The sequence below is a fragment of the Colius striatus genome, chromosome Z (assembly GCF_028858725.1).
Source record: "Colius striatus isolate bColStr4 chromosome Z, bColStr4.1.hap1, whole genome shotgun sequence".
NCBI classification, from domain to species: Eukaryota; Metazoa; Chordata; class Aves; order Coliiformes; family Coliidae; genus Colius; species Colius striatus.
This window is the reverse complement of record NC_084790.1, coordinates 77,991,850-78,010,772: the sequence shown is the minus strand read 5'-3', so window position 1 is coordinate 78,010,772 and position 18,923 is coordinate 77,991,850. Positions and strand designations below refer to the sequence as shown.

The following is an 18,923-nucleotide window of genomic DNA, read 5'->3' as shown; positions in this document are numbered from 1 at the left end:
TAGTTTAAATTATAAAGCAACACTGCTTCTCTTATCCCACAGCTATACTTTTATATTGACAGTACTATGTCATAGACAATCTTGCACCACTGAATGTGAAATTTTAGGGCAAAAAGCCTATCTAGCTCATATTCTGCAAAAGCTGATGTTGACCATTTAAATGTTGCCTGTTGATTCTGGATAATTTCATACCATGGGCAGTGTGGCTAGCTTGTGCTCCAAGGCACTAGCTAGGATTAAACACAGAAAACTGAGCTTTACATGAATCTCTAGTCATTGATTCATTTGAACACTCTACATTACAATATGTTTCATCTTGTTTTAGTTTAAAAGTTCATGAAAAATTCAAAATATCTTATTTACTCAATAGTCCTTGACTGATTCTTTTACATTTAAGAAGTTCTTTAATACATACATTATTTAGCCAACACTGCCGTTACAGAATAGCGTATAAATATTCAAGGACTTTTTAATAAGTTCAGCTTTTATTCAATAGACCATAATGGTTGCTTAGAAACATTTACTAGAAGGAGATCTATAATAACAGTAAGGGAAACACCTTCAGAGTGAAGCAGTTGGATAAAATGGAAGAAAGGAGCAAAACACTAATTTTTCATTCTCCTCACATGCCCTCAAACAAATTATGCTGCTAAAAGAGATATATAGTATGCATTCACATGAAAAACAGGAAGAGAAACACTCAGTGTTGCTGAGGGAAGCAAGTTGAGAAAGAAAAACTGATGGTCATTCCAATCCCTCAGTTTGTAACTTGTCAGAAACTCAACTATCAGGAACTGTACTACAGAAGTTACAATAAAAGCAAAAATCACGCTTAGATTTAGCCAAAGTTAAACTCTAAAAGTCTTACTGAGTTTTAAATAAATAGCCTTTCAAAAGCATCAGGAACAAGTGACCTGAAAATGGTAATGTTTTTTCTCCACAGAAATCTTCTTCTTGCCTTATTTTGGGCAGGGAGCAGGCAACAAGGCAGGGATCCAACTTTATATATACATGCTTAACCATTAATTTTCATACCTCATTTCTCTATGACATTCTGTGTAGTCATTGTGAGTCCAGACTCACTGTCCTTTTGCAATCAGCAGGCACAGGGAGGAAGCACACATACATCTATCTGTTAAGCAGGGCATGAGGATCACATATCCCACCACAAAGGACAGGACGGAAAGCTTCCCACACAAGACATTTTGTTTTGTTTCTTCTCATTAGTGATGACAACTTAGCAGGTCAAATTAAAAAAAAAAAAAAAAGAAGATACAAGTGCCTATTTATCGCCACATTTTCAGAAAAGCAAATTCCACAGAGAAAAGTAAGTGTGACAGAACAAACAAGGACATTCTATACTCTGGTACCTGCTTTTCTGTCATTTTGTTCTTTGGCATTAAGCAAGTCAGTAACTACTTTTCTTCTGAGAAATAACACTAATTGTACACTAACACAGATAGATAGGAAAAGGGAAACATTGTAAATAGCACTAATTTATGAGTACATGCAAGAGTAATATAATGAACAGTACTATGGCAAAACTAAAAGCTTTTTATTAAAGATTTTAGATAATGTTTATAAGAAGCCCATTATTTTTCCAGCAAATTAATATTCTATGTCTCACTAACAATATCAGCAAATGAACTGTTTTAGTTAAATTAATATTCATGTTAACTCCATGAAAAATCAACTAATTAAGTAGTTCTGAGTTACAGTATTAAGGACATGTGTAAACAGAGTCATCATTTTTAAGACTAGCTATGTACATTATATAGGATTTGTTGTATGAATTTGTCTGGGTCTTCAAATCAACAGATCACGTTCAGTCAGAAGATAATTACAACAAAAAACTTAAATAATCCAAGTGTATTCTAAATATAAACCAAAACAATCAATTAGTAAGGGTGATCAATTTAAACTTACAGAAAAAAAAAATAAGCTAGAAATAAACAGAATGTCCTGTTCCTTTTATTTCTCGATTCTGTGTCTCCAAAATGATAATTTCAGCATAGTTTAGAATTCCATATACAATTATTTTTTAAGAAGTTTCTTTTTCTCCAATTAATAAATCATCACGGAAATGTTAAGGCTGGTTTTGCTTCTTCACTTACGCAACACCATTGTGTTTAGATTAATTTTTTTTAATTTTAGATTAAAAAAAAATCCTTAAGGGTGCTAACAAGACAAGCTAAAGACCATAACATAATTTCTCTGGGCTTTGAAATAACAGTAGAATTTGTTTCTTAATAATCTCATTATTATCATTATTTTCTTAAGGCTTTTAGCATGACAGTACTGGGGCATCTTACAAAAGATATTATCCTGTTTCTTCAATTAAATTATATTTGGGACCTAAATTAATAATATGTGTTTAAAAATATGCCAGAAAATAAAAAAGCCAGGAGCTTTTCTCTTAAAAACTCCTAGTGGAAGAAAGGGCAGCGCAAGTAGCCTAAGAGCATAACATGATGCACACTGCACATCTCTTATTCTGAAAATGTAAACAAAACAACCAAAGTAAGAATCTGAAGCTGCAAGTCAAACATTCCAAAGGCAATGCCAGAAAGATTGACACTAAAAGCACAATTCAGACACCCAATATGGATCCATCTTATCTAGGAATACAGAACCAAAGACAAGACAAATACTATCAACAGGTGCAGACGAAGATGCAGAGGTTGGTAGGTTACACATGATGAGCCTTTTCACAGGAGCTTAGTCCTAAATGTTTCAAAGTTTGGAGAGTGCTACAATACACTGAACAAACACATCTCTGCTTTCATGAGCTGTCTCACAATCATCTGACTGATTCTAGGTCAACTGCCTCCATCCTAGCTCTTCCTTAACCCTGACTGCTTTTTCCAAACACTTCTGAATCCATCAGTCACAGGTTTTAATTCTTTCACATTAGCCATGCCCTGCCCGATCTCCTTTTCCAATTTTTTCCTTCCAGATAGGTTCTAGTTCTTCCTATCCAGAAGACTAATTTTTTCTACCACTTTCTCACCCTTATAGCTATAAGATGTTTTCATTGTGGAGGGCATTAAAAGAATGGGAGCACATGTTACTGGATTTTCCAGTTTGTCCCAGGTGGGTGTATTTTAATAAGAACAGCAAAAGATGTCATCACAGCACATACCGTTACACCATTGGAACCACAGAATGGTAGGGGTTGGAGGGGACCTTTAGAGATCATCTAGTCCAACCCCTCTGCAGAAGCAGATCCACCTAGCTCAAGTCACATAGGAACATGTCCAGGCAGCTCTTGAAGACCTCCAAGGAAGGAGACTCCACCACCCCTCTGGGCAGCCTGTGCCAGGGCTCCCTCACCTGAACAGTAACATCGTTTTTTCTTATATTTAAGTGGAACTTTTTGTGTTCCAGCTTCATCCCATTACCCTTTGCCCTGTTGCTAGCTACTATAGAAAAAAGGGGTGTCCCAACCTCCTCATACCCAACACTTAGATATTTATAAATATTAATAAGATCTCCCCTCAGTCTTCTCTTTTCTAGACTAAACAGCCCCAGTTCCCGCAGCCTTTCCTTGCAATTTCCTCGTGTTAAGCATCATATCTCCAAAGAACAGCAGCACTAGAATGTCTTAGAAAAAAAAAAACGTTATAGACAAAAAGGTCTGATTTGCTTCTGGTATTAGAACTGGTTAAAACAATTTAGATTAAGCTTCTTTTGAAAGAAGTCAGTGATAAGAGAGAATGCTCTGTGAAAAAAAAAAAAAAACCAAAATATCTATTTTGACCAAATGATAAGATCATATGCTAGATCTAATGATACTGCTTTAGGGAAAAGTAGTAGACCAGGTGACTACTTGAAATCCCCAATTTACCGATATCACCCACCCCCCTGCCCCTCACAGCTTTTGTCATAGTTCATCAGTAATGAATTCAAAAGGATGGGCCTGTACAACCTCTCAAAAAAAAAAAAAAATCAACTGCCTTTAAAGTAGGGATTTCAAGCACATAAAGTATATTTTTAGTGCAAGACCTTTAAAAACAAAAAAAACCCCAAACAACAAAATGCACGTTGCTGAAAAAGGAAAAAAAAAACCAACAAAAAGCACACACATAACCACACTCCCTGTGCCATTCAAATTAAGCCTTTACCAAGTTGAAATTACACTTCATTGAATAGCTGCAGTTATATCAGAAGCACTGATTTATTACCGAGGGGTAATTTTAAATACTAGGCTAGATAAAGTAATTTTGTAGAGAATAAATTAGCTTTGGGAGAAGAGAAAAAAAAGGTAAGTAAAATTGATTTTAGCAGACTTGAGGTTTTTTCTTATGGTATTATATCCCTGACATCTTATTTGTAAGTCAACTCTGTTCATTCCAGAAGACCTTAAAGAATATCAGGCTGCCATACTTGAAAACAGCAGAATCCACTTTCAACTCTGGCAAGTCTTTTTTACCATTTCTTGTCTCTTCAACAAGCTTTAACATAAAAAATGGTGAGGATCTTGAATCATTCATGTATGATAGGCAAGTACTGCAGTAGTTAAAATTATATTGTTTTAAATTATAACCATGTTTTATATTTCTAGGTTTTACAGAGTTTTATGAAGTATAAAATTGCATGCATTAACCTTCTGCCATGTCTACCAGACTTCTGAAAAACCATTCACACTTGTGCAATCTATTTCTAGCAAACAAAAAAAAACTTAAACAACAAAAAAATCCCACACAAATAAAAAAATCAAGCAAGCATGCCTGCTTCCCAGTAGCCAAATAAACTTCAGATGAATTAGTGAAAGTGTTAGGGGTACAGATGAAAACATATAAACCAGGAACATCCACTCCTCACACATTCATGAGCTGACTGAATGCACAAGACATAATATACAACAAAATACCGACTACAACTAAGCTGTTGATGTATACACTACTTAGTACAAAAAGACTAAATCCCTCCTATCAATATAAATGCTGCTGTGCTACAAGGGATCTTCTGTGTCATCAAGGGCAATCCCCTGCTGACAGAGACAACACATCACTGGATTCCTTTCAAAAGCCAACCAAGCTCCATCATAGAAAGGGGGGTTTTGGTAAGCCTTCCAGTCCTAAGCTGTGAAATACGATTGCTCAGATTTTCAAGAACTTTCCTCTCGCATCACCTTTATGTTTGTGGACTGCTTATCTCCATTTATTTCTGTTCCAACACTGGCTCATAGCTTTGTCTCAGCACCGTTTCGTGCCCAAATCACCTTACCACCAGCTCAACCTACTCCTACACAGCCAGTCACGCCACACAAACTTCAGTCTCTTCACAGAAAACAGGTTCTTCAGGACTCCCTTCATCCACCCCACGTGGCCCTTCTCCACAACTTTTGTCACCAACTTCATTTTTCACTTGACTCAGGACTTAAAACAGTATTGCACAGTAGGTTTCACCAGTGCCTTTTAAAATAGCACTACTGTCCTCTGCTTGAAATAGAGCTCCTGAATCATGTACCATTTGCTCTTCCTAAGTGTCCTCCATAAGCCAATGTAGCCAACCATTAGTTCTCTGAGGAATAAGAAAGCATCAGTGTGGAAGATTTGGAAGAGAATTGACCAAGCGAATTTTTTAAACGCTCATCACACAAGGAACAGCAGAATTCTTGCAACATTGACTATGCATGTGATATCTCAAGATTGGGACTAAGCATATGCTGCCTAAGAAAGATGGAAGTCACAGCTTCCAAGAAAAGAAAATCAGCTAACTTTATATTAAAACCAAACAAAAGCTACACCAGGAGTCTGAAGTCGCTAAACCCATAGTATGTTTACACAGTTTAAATGCCTTCCATGGAAGTTGCCTTTTTCTGGACACAGCACTAGAATACCATGCAAGATTTAGACCTCACTTACAACACCCTAACAGGATTAATGAAAAAAAACACTGTAACCCTGTTTTAATGCATAACCTCCTTATTGTCATTTTTAGTTGACAAATATCTATTTCATAGCAAAACAACATCAGAGGAACAGCTGGATGGCAGTTTTAAGCTCAAATGAACCAGCATCAAACGCTGGCAAGTCATCTCTCTGATTGCTTTTGAATGGCAGCACATGCAGATTTATTCTGTGCCATAAATTTGCACAATTATTTCTCTGTAGTCACTCATTTCAGACAGTGAGCCCCTGCACATATTTTTAAAGGATATCTTCCCTTTCCTTGATGATAAGTTCGTTCTGTTCCTCTAGCTGTCTGATCTTCTTCTCAAATGATTCCTGTTCAGCTTTCAGACGTTCTTCTGTCACCTCCTTTTCTTCGCTTACCCTGAAAAGAATCAGAAAAATATAATAGATGCTCATAACCACAGCGTCTGACTTTCAGCTCCTCCGCTCTATGTGTAAATGGATTTTACCTTCTCCACTCTGAAACAAGTTAGCCACACCATGTTTATTTCATTACACAGGAAGGTGCATATGACTTGATGCAACGTATTCTTTTTTCAAAAACATTGGCCTTTCTGGAATACACATATATTAACAGGCAGCATGGTACAACAAATCAAGGACTTGAACCCACAATTGCATTTGTGCAGTGTGATTCCCTGAAGTCATAATGAACACACGTTGGGACCCTTACAAGCCCAGGGCATGTAGGCAGACAACTCAAAATGGGAGTCTTTAGCTCAGAGACAGGTTGGAAATTGAAAAACTTTTCGGTTTCTTGATCTATAAACTAGTCCTTCTTTCACATTTACTGGTCAAGTATAAGCCCAGGAACAGAATCATTTTTCTTGTTAGTTTTCTTGACACTAAATAGTTCGTCCTCTTCTAGGGATTTTAAAACATCAAGCTGCAGGAGTAAATTTTACTTTCTGTCTGGGCCTTGGCACCCTGTATCAGGGTAAATAATTGGATCAAGATTAAAAGATGACAATCTGAGAAAGGTTTACAATGATCATTTATTCTGCACCTCAAGAGCAAGCTGTAAAAACAATTACTCTGGTATCACGTAGACAAGAAGACCATTATGTACAGATGATCCTGTAGCTATGCTAAAAAACATGGCTTAGAAGTCATGGTTCTATAAAAGCTCTACAAAAATATTAAGTAATGAGCTCAGACTAAGAAATACTATTGCTCTGCACTTAGGCAATTTCTGTTCAGCCTTTTATGATGCTGAAACCACTGCCACAGCACAGGTGACAGGAGACCAAAGCAGTACAACTTGTAGAAAACTCCAATTTTAATCTCCTTTAAGTGGAACAATCCTCTGGGAAAAGGAAGGGGGGGGGAGGGTATTTTTTTCTAATGGAATATATGTAGGCAATGGACTAAGACTTCCACTCATCCCATCGGACTCACTGACGTCCTGAAGAGACAACTCCACTCAGTGACTGAGCTATTCTTTTGGCACTGTGGCGTTTCCCTTAAGAGGATGCAGATTAGTTTTGATAGTCCAGTGGAAAAGCCCAAAATACCACAACTGGGCCACCTTCCACCCCAGGGTAAACTACAGACAAGCAGTATTCCCCAGCTCTAAATCAACCCATATCCCTTCCCACAACAGCTCGAGTCAGACTACATGAAGTTGGAACTAGTCATACCGAAACTCACACCTTTTGTCTACAAACCCAGAGGGAAAAAAAAGACATATAGCATATAACCAAATTCTACAAATGAGAGCAGTTTGAAAACTTGGAACAAACTATTAATTGGAAAGTTTCTAAATTACACTAAAAAAAGAGACACATTTCAAGTAAAAACTCCACTACTCACACGCTCATGGTCTCATTTACAATCCTGTCCCTGGCAGTGTTCACCACCTTATTCCTAGGCCCCTTTCCTTCTCCCCAAACATTGTCAAAAGGGGTGTACACACATCACAAAATAAAGAATTAAAAGAGGACCTGCTGTATTAACTCTGGATCCGTACAAGCAGCCAGCTACTCCCTCATGCAGCATGCAGCAAACTTTTGAAAACTATCTACCACACGTCCTCACTCCCCGGCACAGTTCCAGCTTGGGTGCGTGTGCCATATGCTGCAGAGTCAGGCTTTTGCATCTCATCACAACCAGTTTGTTTTCTCTGAATCCAGAGCAATCAGCTAAGTGACTACAGCCTACACGACCTTCCTTTATGTAACGTGGCACTAAGTGAGAAGCACCAGCCACAGTCATAAGGGCTGACCACTGCCAAAGGTGGCTTGGGCGAGACAGGTAACAACACAGTAGACCAGGGCTAACTTGGGCACTGTGCCCAGCCAACTGCAGCACTGGCCAACGTCTGACTCAAGGCAAATTTGGAAGAAAAGAACTTGTGCAGGCACTGTGTAAAAAGTCAATTCTCCTACTCCAGAAATAGTGGACAGCCGGTTGGGTTCTCCTGCACGCAGTGGGCTGCACACCAGCTTCTCCCCTCGAGTGGGGATGCCTCTCAAGCTTATCACTTGTCCAAGATGTGATATTCCTTGCTGCAACAGATGCTCGCTAAGTAATTAATGGCGTGCTAAACTTTGAAATCTTAGCTGAGGAATATCTGGGGTTGACCAAGTCTGAGACTAGGCCTGTATCCAGTCACATCTAAAGTCCTCTCTAAGAAGGAATTTAGAGCACGAGAGGATCCCCTTCTGAATCTCACAACCCAATGGGTCTCCTTGACAGTTTTGTCTGACCCTGTCCTCTATGCAGTGAATGTCAAGTGTACTTTGCCATTGAACCCTATTAAATCAGTCATATGTATTCTCAAACTTTGTTAAACTGCTGGTTTACATCAAACATGCTGCTATTTATTCTTCTTATTATTGCTATTTATGGAATCTCTTTTACAAGTGAAGCACATCACTCCATCCGTGACACGTAATCAGTGAAAGACACAAGAACAAAGCTGTTCCTTAGGATAAGAAAAAAAACAAGCAGAGAACAGAGAACAAAAAACGTGAATTAGAAAAAGACAATGAAGCTACCAATGACCATGTAGATAAAAAAAATAGGAAGGAAACAAGAGAGGTAAAAGAATGCAATCAGAAGGGAAAGAGAGAACGAGTGTCATTCTTAGGGCACTGGATAAGGAAGGAAAGTTGCTTACTAACTGCAGGAGTGATGCTACCTTAGAATAAGGTTTGGGACAACTGAAACATTGGGCCATACTGGCACTTAAGAACATTAAGATCAAACAGAAGCAAAAGAAAACAAGATCAGGTATGAAAGAACAGAGCACTAGATAAACTATACCACACTTAGTAGGTTTTACCCTTTCTGGATTCTGTAATTTATTGCTTGTATCAGTCTACATCATGTTCATAAGCTGTGTTTCTCTTTAACACAGATCACAGCAAGCTGGCATGCTCCCAGGCACATGAATATATTGTGCCACATATCTTATGCAACAAACAACTGAGAACACTAAGTGATCTTAGAAGAAACGTGGCAGCATGTGTTTATGTACACATGCAGGAGACAGCCCACTAAAGGCAGGCAAGACATAAAAGACAGCTACTCACAGAAGGTGGGAAAAGGAAGTTAGAGGAAAGGAATATAAGAATGTCATCAGATTATGTTGGATTTATGTCACATTCTTTATATAGCTCCATGAGAATTTTTTTTTAATATAATTTCATTGCCTTCTGGCAGTAAAGACCAGACCAGACTTTAAATAAAGACTTAAAACTAAGAAGGACTTCAGTGATGCCAAATAGAAGCATCACAAGGCTTGTAATGCTCCTCAAAAGGATTTTCACCCACTTTTCTTCTGCTTGTGGCCAGCAAATAATGAAGGCACTGCAACTAGAAAGGGCACAACTGTTTCTTTCAGTGTCCAGCTCTGTTATATTTATTTCCAGGAACAACCAGAGGACTGGCAGCTGAGCAAAGATGTCAAATCAGTCAAATTATTCCTATTGTTCAGCATCACAATCACCTGTCTTGTGTCATAGTATACACAGCATCTTTGTCCAAGATTTCATTGTATTTCAACACTTCAAAGCTTATATAGTTCTAGACACATCTAAATAAAGATGTAAATTTTATTTTACCAGAGCCTCTGTAGAAACAGAAAAAATGTAATATGATATATTGACAAAATAGCTTCCTAGGAGATCACCCTTAGGGTTAAAATTAGGAAGATGTTTTTCACCAAGAAGGTAGTTAAACATTGGAAAGGCTGCCTAGGGAGGTGGTGCAGTCATCGTCCCTAGGGATATTCAAGAGACACACAGATGAACTGCTGAGAGATGTGGTTTAGTTTAGTGATGGGCTTGGCAGTGTGAGGTTTGTACTTGGACTCAATGATCTTCAATGTCTTCTCCAACAATAACAACTCTATGAAAATTCATTCCCAGTTCACCAGTTTCAATAATTATGGTGTGCTCCAAGGATCACTGCTGATATCAGTAGTTCTGTCTATCTGATCTGAACAAGTTGATCAACAAGTTCACTGATGGTATTGACTCATTCTACCAATTAAGCAGGACTGAATTGTTTTGATGAGCATTCTGAAAGACTGTAGGTTTTAAACTCCTACCAAAGCAAAGATGGCAACTGGAAAAGGCAAGACCACATAGGAGGAAAAACAGAGCAAGGATCAAAATAAGGGTATCATGCAGACACCAGCTCACCCAGAAATCAGGTATTCCAAGTGAAAGACATGCTCCAAAATGGTGAAACAAGACGTTTTCATGACTGAGTTGATCACAACATGCCTTTAGCAGGACTGAGAAACAAAATTACTCTTAATACCAGCACTGCAGGAAGAGAGAACGGCAGCATTTTTTGTCTAAGGACATTGTTCACAAATCTGATACATTTTACTTAAATATCACAGGCAGTTTGTATAAATTCAGAAAAGAAAAAAAACAATGATCCTAAAACAGAACTGAAATTGCTGCACAATGGATAAACTTTATGACATGTACCTTTCAAAATACAAAACTAGATCTCACAGTGTGAATTTATAGCTACAAATTACTTTTTAAGAACAAAAAGTAAGTATGATTGGTGATATGATAATCCTAGGCATGCTTTACCAATCAACAAGAAGTAATTACCAGGCAAGCTCAGGGATATCTCATTTGCTATCTCAGTGTCTGACCAATTAGGAGCACTGCAACACAATATTGCTCCCAAAGTAGCGTACAAAAAACAATATAGACAATCTTGACATTGAAGTTAAAGCCAGGTAACAATGTGGTTAAATATGAGGTAGTGTTACCCAGGAGAGAAGGCAACTCAAGAGGCCATACACTGCAGATTTGTAACATGAGCTTCGAGAGGCAAATTGTCCTTCAAAGATCCCAAGTGCTAGAAGAAAAACACTTAAACAGCAGATACATGCTATAAGAGTTTTACTGTCCTCCTCTGTAACAGTTTCCAGTTCTGTAACCAAATTAACCTTCTGTTTTGATTCCCATTTTCACCTTTTGTTGGAACACATCAATTTTAGTTGGGCAATTTCACTTTCATATTGGGATAAAAAGTCCCGATAAAGCAGCACCAGTAGAAAAGATAAGCATCCTAGTCTGCCAGCACCCTACACAGGGTTTAGGAATCCAAGGTCTTGAGAAGGAGGAAGCATTTTCTCAGCAATGGACAAAGTTTTGTTTGAAGTCTGTTTTACTAGCTGTCAGGTACAAGTCATTCTGGGCATGATAGTGGTCTTTGCCAGAAAGACATCTGATAGCAAAAACCATCTCCTATCTCATTTGAAAAAGGCAATCACTCACTCTCTTGGGTAGATAAGGACACTGTAATACTTTTCCACCTAAATTGCTTTTGAAGATTTGTTTGTAAAGACCATAGGGAGCCAGTTTTCTCCATGTTTACCTTATCTGAACAATACAACGTAGTTAGATACCAATTTTCACCACTAAAACCAAAAAAATAAACTTTCATGAAGCACTTGTCAGTCCATCAATACTTTTGTTCCTTCAAGAGCAAACTGGATATGCGTGCTCTACAGGCACATACGAACTTGCGGAGAAGAAGCATTTATAATGTACATGTGATAGCAGGACCCAGAATGTCATGGTACTATGGCTAGATACCAGTTACGAGTGAGGTGAATGCTTGCAAGCACACACACACTTATTCGCTCTGCAAAGGATGTTCCAACTCTGTCCTTTCAGTCAAATTCCAAGTCAGAGAGAGGTCTCAAAATCTGCACATCAACTATTTTACTACAAAAACTGTGTATCCATTCTGGCTAAGGTGTCTAGCAAGCCCTTAATGCTCCCAGAGGACTCTGCACTGTTCCCTCTTGGAAGAGGCTAATATGTCCTGACATTGGCACAAAGTACGAGGGTAGGAATGTTCTGGTGTCTTCACCATGTCACTGCTTATTTCGTTACGTAAGCACATGACTGTTTCAGGAGTAGCCCGCAGTTGTAAAAGCTCAGAGAAAGTCTTTCTTTTTTTTTTGCTTCTTAAAAGGACCCGTTTGTAGGGAGAGATACAATTTGCTCTTACTGTGCCTGCCACTTTCACCACACCAGCAGTGTGCTGAAAACACAAATGTGCCGTGCTGGTTGGGTTTGAAAATAATGGCTGACCACACACAAGAATTTCCCATTTACTTGAAGCACTTTGACATTCATGGGCATGACTCCTTCTGCTGACAAAAAAAAAAAAGAAGTCAAATTTACAACGTTCTGGTCTTATAAACTTTGGATCCAGTTTGCCTCTCGCTTTTCACTGCAAGAAGGAAGATAGACTGTCTCTGTTCAAAGAAAGGCAAAATAATGGTTAGGTTTACAGGTGGCAGCACAAAGCAAAACTAAACTAAGATTATTTAGCCTAGAAAGAAGACTTAGAGGATACAGCTGAGTCCTTTCCCTCAACCCTGTATCAAAATGCAATTTCATAAAGTTCCTAACAGCTAATACGGTGTCAGCCACAGGAATCCCCAGCAGCAAAGCGTTACAGCCCAGTAACCAATTTGTATTTTTTTCTGAAGGAAAGGATCACAATATTGCCAACGATAGAATATACTCACACTAAGACTGACACTACAGCATATTAGCTAATGCACAGGCACACACCTTGCCTATGTTCACAAGTGCATGGGGAATGAGAGTTGAGGGAGAAGGAAAAGTAGGAAGAGGAAGAAGACTATGTTAGCTCTCCTTCAGCAGTCACAGAAATCAATGGAAAGACTGATATCTTCAGCTGCTCAAGCAAGATTTTGTTAATTCAAGCCACAGGAGTTAATTTTATTTTGCTACTGATTTCTACACAGACTGAATTTTAGCACTTTACAACTGCCTTCATGCAGATAGTTATTGATCAATCTATTTCTGTCCACTGTCCCACAGTAAATGTGAAGGAATTAGTCTCAACTACCATCATTTTCCTTCATAAATAGTAGCAACAGCTCTGGTGAAGTGAGATCTTTATTATTCCAAGTATTTACTGGAGGGCAGCCTCCCTGGAAAATCTTCAGCATCCTGCTGGTTCTTTTTCTTCTCTGAAATAGCAAAGAATGTTCTACTGCCTGTAAAAACCTTCTGTCACTACACAACTAGGAATGAAAATTATGGACGGTTTTAAAAAAGTGACAAGGTGAGCGGAATTAAAGTTCAACTTACCTATTACTCTGTAAAGGACTTTTAATTACATCCAATAAAAATATGATTAGGTTTAAAAATAAAAGAGAACTAAGTATAAAATAATAGTGTTCCACTAATTTTACTTTTCAAAATTAATGTTGCTGCACCTTCTATTTTTCTTCCAAGAAATGTCAGGCAGAAATATCAAACTGTCCTCAGGGAAAAATCACAGCATTTGAGATTTAAGAAGAATCCCTTGCTCAAATGAGTTAGTGTACTACTATTCACCAGAGAGCAGTGTATTATGAGGAACAATGTAATAAAACGATTTTTTTAATATTAGAATATACCTCTATAAATCAACGGCAGCAACAGTGTCCGAATAGCTCCAACGTCTGACAATTTGTAACCAGGCTTTCCTGCAATCTACTTTTTATGACAGCCTTAACTAGAAATTTTCTAACACATGTGATAAGATAAAATAGAGTTGCAAGCATGAAGAGCTTCAAAAATTACTGAAATACTGTATTGCAAGAAATCCTATATCAGTATAAATTATAAGCAGGCAAAATGACCCACTGGATGAGGATAATCAGAGAGAAAATATTCCTAGCTGGACCACAGGCTTGCTGCATGACCTTGAGTAAGTAAGTTAACTTCTCTGCCCAAATTTTCCTATCTATAAAGGATAGTAATGCTTGCCAATTATTGCAAGGATGTAAGAAATCTACAGCAAAAAAAAAAGTATTTCATTAGTACCTGAGAACTTACATTTTATTCTAGAAAAACTTTGCCTTTACAAATCCTTTGTATGGACACTTAACTCTTAGCCCAAACAACCTCAGATCATCTCAAGTGAATTCCTCTCTGATGCTATGTGAAAGTCTACCACAGCCCTGTGTGTTCCTTCTCAATTTTACAGCCACTATGTAACAAGTAGATTTCCAGAGATTCTTAAGTGGTAGGGACACAGACGGGGAAAGAAAAATCTCCTCCCTCCAATTCAATCTATTTTTCACATGGTTAACCTTGTAATGCAATTAGTACTGAAACAAAACTTTTAAAAATCCCTTTTACTAGAGGTGAGATACAATTTCTGTCTCTCCTTTCAAAGAACTGAGAAAATGAAATAAAATCAGTGAAAAAGAAGAAAGTTTGGTTAGATAAGTTAAAATTACACTGGACTCTATAGCTTTACACGTGCAAACATGAGCAAATACCGATTAACTTGTTTCAGCCACAAGATCACCCTTCAAATTTTAACAAGGCATTCCATATAAAAGCTTGATCCTGACAAAAAAGCGTGACAAAATTGCGTAACAACAAAGTTTTTCATTTCCCAGAGGGAACATGATACAAGTAGCACACAAAATACTAGCCCTGGGACTAGTTTTATATAGATGAACTACTGCAGATCACAAAACTTGGGCTCGTGTTTTCTATAAGTTCAGGGGATTTTGGATCAGGAAGCAGGGAAAAAACACAATCAGGCCGCTTCATTGTTCATGCCTCTTACAGCAAGAAAAAAGACCTCATGCAAATAATTAAGTTCCCTAACAGTTCCACATTGATGTTAATTAGACAAATGACTCTCCTAAAACATAATGTATTTTCAGGTGATGCTTATTCTTACCTGGCAAGTTCTTTAATTAAGTTTGCAATGCGTCTCTTGTCTTCAGGACACAAATCCTTTAAACAAGCACTCTTTATTTCTCCTTCATTAGCGACCTGAACATTTTAAAGTAACATTTTAGAAAGTACTCTTTAAATGAGAACACCTATTTCTGCAGATATTAAAAGCATCTCAAGACCTAATAATTAGAAGCTGAAAACTAGACAAATTCCAACTAGAAATAAAATACATATTTTCTAAAATATAAGCACAGTTCAGTGAAACAAATTACCAAACTGTGGAGAATTCTTTCAAGACACTTGTAATTCAAATACAAGCTGTTAGCTTCAATATCAAACATGCTGAGTAAAATTTTAAGACATACACTATTCATTTACTCATAGTAGATTAAAGGGTAGTAGGTTCTCATGACTTGGAAATCTAGTGGAGCAATATCCAAATGCAAATTAAAACTTTATTCTGTTGAGATACTGAAACAAAAGGTGAAAAAACCAAACATTCCACTGTAGTTTTATGATCAAAGCTTATAAAACAGAAGAAAAGGTTATATATTGTTAGTAGGTGGCAAGGTGGCAAGTCCATATTTCAAATAATTTTTAAATACACTGAAAAGTACCTACTGTTTCATATGTCACTATTCTTTTGCATCACTTCTTTGTCAGCTTCGTACTTGCTACTCCTTCTCAAAACAAACCTTTAACGTACTTCAACACTTCAGTTACTTTAACTTCTCTTTCGACAAAGAGAATCGCAGTCTCTGCCACCAATGCCCACCAGAGGGCACATTTGCGTTCCTGTTTGCAACAGTCCCTTGTATTCTCGAGGTTACCGGCGTTACCTCTTTTGGGTGTTTCCAAGCAGGAACTAGTTCTAAGTTCTAGATTTTTTTTGATAAATAAAAACACCGTCAACAGTAACTCCAGTTCTCCAGTGTTAGCCATGCACAAATAAGAATCCCAAGATGAAAGCAGCATGAAAAGTGCTGCTATTCTGTCCAAGACTTTGGCAAGTTTAAATATTACCACTTAATCTTATTTCTTTATTTTCAGTTAAGACTTTTACAAACCTAAAAATATTACAAACTTCCCTGAAAGCGTACAATGCTTAACATGACCTACAAGAATGCTACCGAATTCCTCGCACCTTGGCCAAGTTAACACAATAGAGCACAGGACAACCTCTGAACATGCAAAGCAAACACTGTGCTATGCTCCCACTCCTCCAGTTAGCAGTCATAGCTGCTGATTTACACACATCAAAGAGGGAATGCCCCTTCCATTCTTAGCTAGTTGCTTCTTGAACAGTTGTTTGAAACATTTAAAGCATTATATAACTTTTGAAACAGCTGATGATTTGATGTAGACACATATTAGAGTCATCTGACATTTGATTTCAGTTTCCTTTCCAACCATAGGCTCTTTACAGTCATACAAATGACAAGAGAATGTCTTCAACTTAATTGAATTTAATTTCAGCTTGTGGTTGAAAGATTTCCACACTAAAAATGCCTGAAAACAACTTTTTTGGTAGGAAGACAGGTTATGGTATTTCTTGACAAAAAATAAAAAGTTAAAGGACATTTTTCACTCCAAAAAAAGAGGAAGTAGAAGTTTGACAACAACAGTGAAGCAGATTTTAACAGAAAAGAGTATGTCAACTGACAAACTACTGCTAATCAGATGCATTTTTCACAGAATCATGGAATGGTAGGGGTTGGAAGGGACCTTTAGAGATCATCTAGTCCAACCCCTCTGCAGAAGCAGGGTCACCTAGATCAGGTCGCTTAGGAACATGTCCAGGTGGGTCTTGAAGACCTCCAAGGAAGGAGACTCCGCGCCCTCCCTGGGCGGCCTGTGCCAGGGCTCCCTCACCTGAAGAGTAACATAGTTTTTTCTTATATTTAAGTGGAACATTTTGTGTTCCAGCTTCATCCCATTACCCTTTGCCCTGTTACTAGCTACTATAGAAAAAAGGGATGTCCCAGCCTCCTGACACCCACCCTTTAGATATTTGTAAATGTTAATAAGATCTCTCCTCAGTCTCCTCTTCTCCAGATTAAACAGCCTCAGTTCCCACAGCCTTTCCTCATCAAAAAGAGGTTCCAGTCCCCTGATCATCTTGGTGGCCCTGTGCTGAACTCTCCCCAGCAGTTCCCTGTCCCTCTTGAGCTGGGGAGCCCAGAACTGGACACAGGACTCCAGATGAGGCCTCACCAGGGCAGAGGAGAGGCGGAGAAGAACCTCCCTTGACCTGCTGGCCACACTGTTCCTGATGCATCCCAGGATGCCATTGGCCTTCTTGGCCATGAGGGCACGTTGCTGGCTCATATTTAGCTTATTATAAATTTTTAATCTTCGTTATTAAAACCAAAAAGCTATTTTACCCTACTATCAAGAGCAGCCAGGGAAAAGAGGTCTCTAAATAAAATTTTAGTGTTTCAAAGTGATATGACTAATTAAACTGAATAGACTGAAATACAACTTGCTATGTGTTTGGCTAGCAATGTACAGATTAAGAGCTACTCAAAGCTACAATCTCCTTACACACACACACAGACATACACATAGAAACCTGGTTTACATAGCTATAGTTATACCACTTCCATGAACTAGCACATTCAGCCTCTGTTCTCTTTAGGTGGGTGGTCAGTGGAAAAGTCATTCTCGCCAGCAAGGTAGCATGGAAGTGGGCAAAAAGTGTAATAGACTGCAAAAACAGTAGCACTCTAAACCTGTTGAAAATCTAAATGTCTTTTGCCACCATGTGCATTCTTGAGAGCAAGAAAAAATTGCCCGTACTCACCTGTTGCCCTGACAGGTTTCCCGTGCTTCTAACAGGATCCATGGAACCAGAAGCAACAGCTACAGGCACCTTTAGCTCAGTTTTACTGTCTCGATATTTTGGTAAAGACCTGGTTCTTAAATTTCCTCGTGTAGACGTTCCTGCAGGTGACAGGCAAACACAACACACAGACCATGAAGTCAATAGGGATCATTCTTTTGCCTCCTACAACAAGACTCCCGCAAAGGCATCCTTGCCTTAGCAGCTCTTGTAGAAAAAGAATGAGCCTTTTAGGTACTGGTTTGCAGTCATACCCCAGCCTCCCACTCCCTGCAAAATGTTATTATGACCAACATCAAAGCAAGTCCAGAAATGCACCTGCTGCAAAAGCACACGTTTAGGATGTGAAAGTGTAAAATCGACTTTGTGGTTTTCACACTCAAAGAGAACAAGAAATCCAGCAGTGGTAAGGCTGTTAAAAATCCCACTCCAATTTTATCAGACAATAAAACGCTCACTTTTTGCTGCCATGCAGACAACTTACTAATTGCTCACACTAACCGTTCATTCCCTTCAGAACCCAGCAGATGAGTAAGGCAACGCTGCGGTGCACACTCCACAGATCATCTGTAAAAAGCTTCTTGCCTTCATTTGACTGAGTTCACCACTACCAAGGGTAACAACAGGAAAGGGCTGAAAATCTGGGTCCTGCAATTGTGTCCTGGTGACAACAAGGACACTTAACACTAAAACCTGCCAGGGCCAGATGAAAGCCAACAGCTTCTCAGTACTTCCTTCAGGTTTGAGTTTTGGCTGTTCAGAAGTGCAAAACATTCAGAACAGAAAAAACATACAGTTTCTACAGTAGCAGATAGATTACATTTATTTAGGTAAGTCCTCTCAGATGTGTACCAGCTATTCAAGTGAAAGAACTAAATGGCAAGCTTTAACATCTCCATGCTCGTACACAAGGGGCAACAAGCTGTCTGAAATTCAGCTCCATGGGAGTGGAAG

The 18,923-nt window shown here is 38.4% G+C and overlaps 1 protein-coding gene across 3 annotated transcripts in view; it reads right to left on the bottom strand.

Annotated features, from left to right (window-relative positions):
- Positions 1-18,923, bottom strand: part of KIAA1328 (KIAA1328 ortholog) — a 179,857-nt gene that overhangs the window by 156,293 nt on the left and 4,641 nt on the right. For all 3 annotated transcript variants that reach the window (XM_062017931.1, XM_062017932.1, XM_062017933.1), the window contains 3 exons: positions 17,931-18,070; positions 15,129-15,223; positions 6,167-6,282 (listed from right to left, as the gene is read on the bottom strand). In XM_062017931.1, coding sequence (XP_061873915.1) covers positions 6,167-6,282; positions 15,129-15,223; positions 17,931-18,070 — 351 coding nt within the window. The remainder of the gene's footprint in view (positions 1-6,166; positions 6,283-15,128; positions 15,224-17,930; positions 18,071-18,923) is intronic.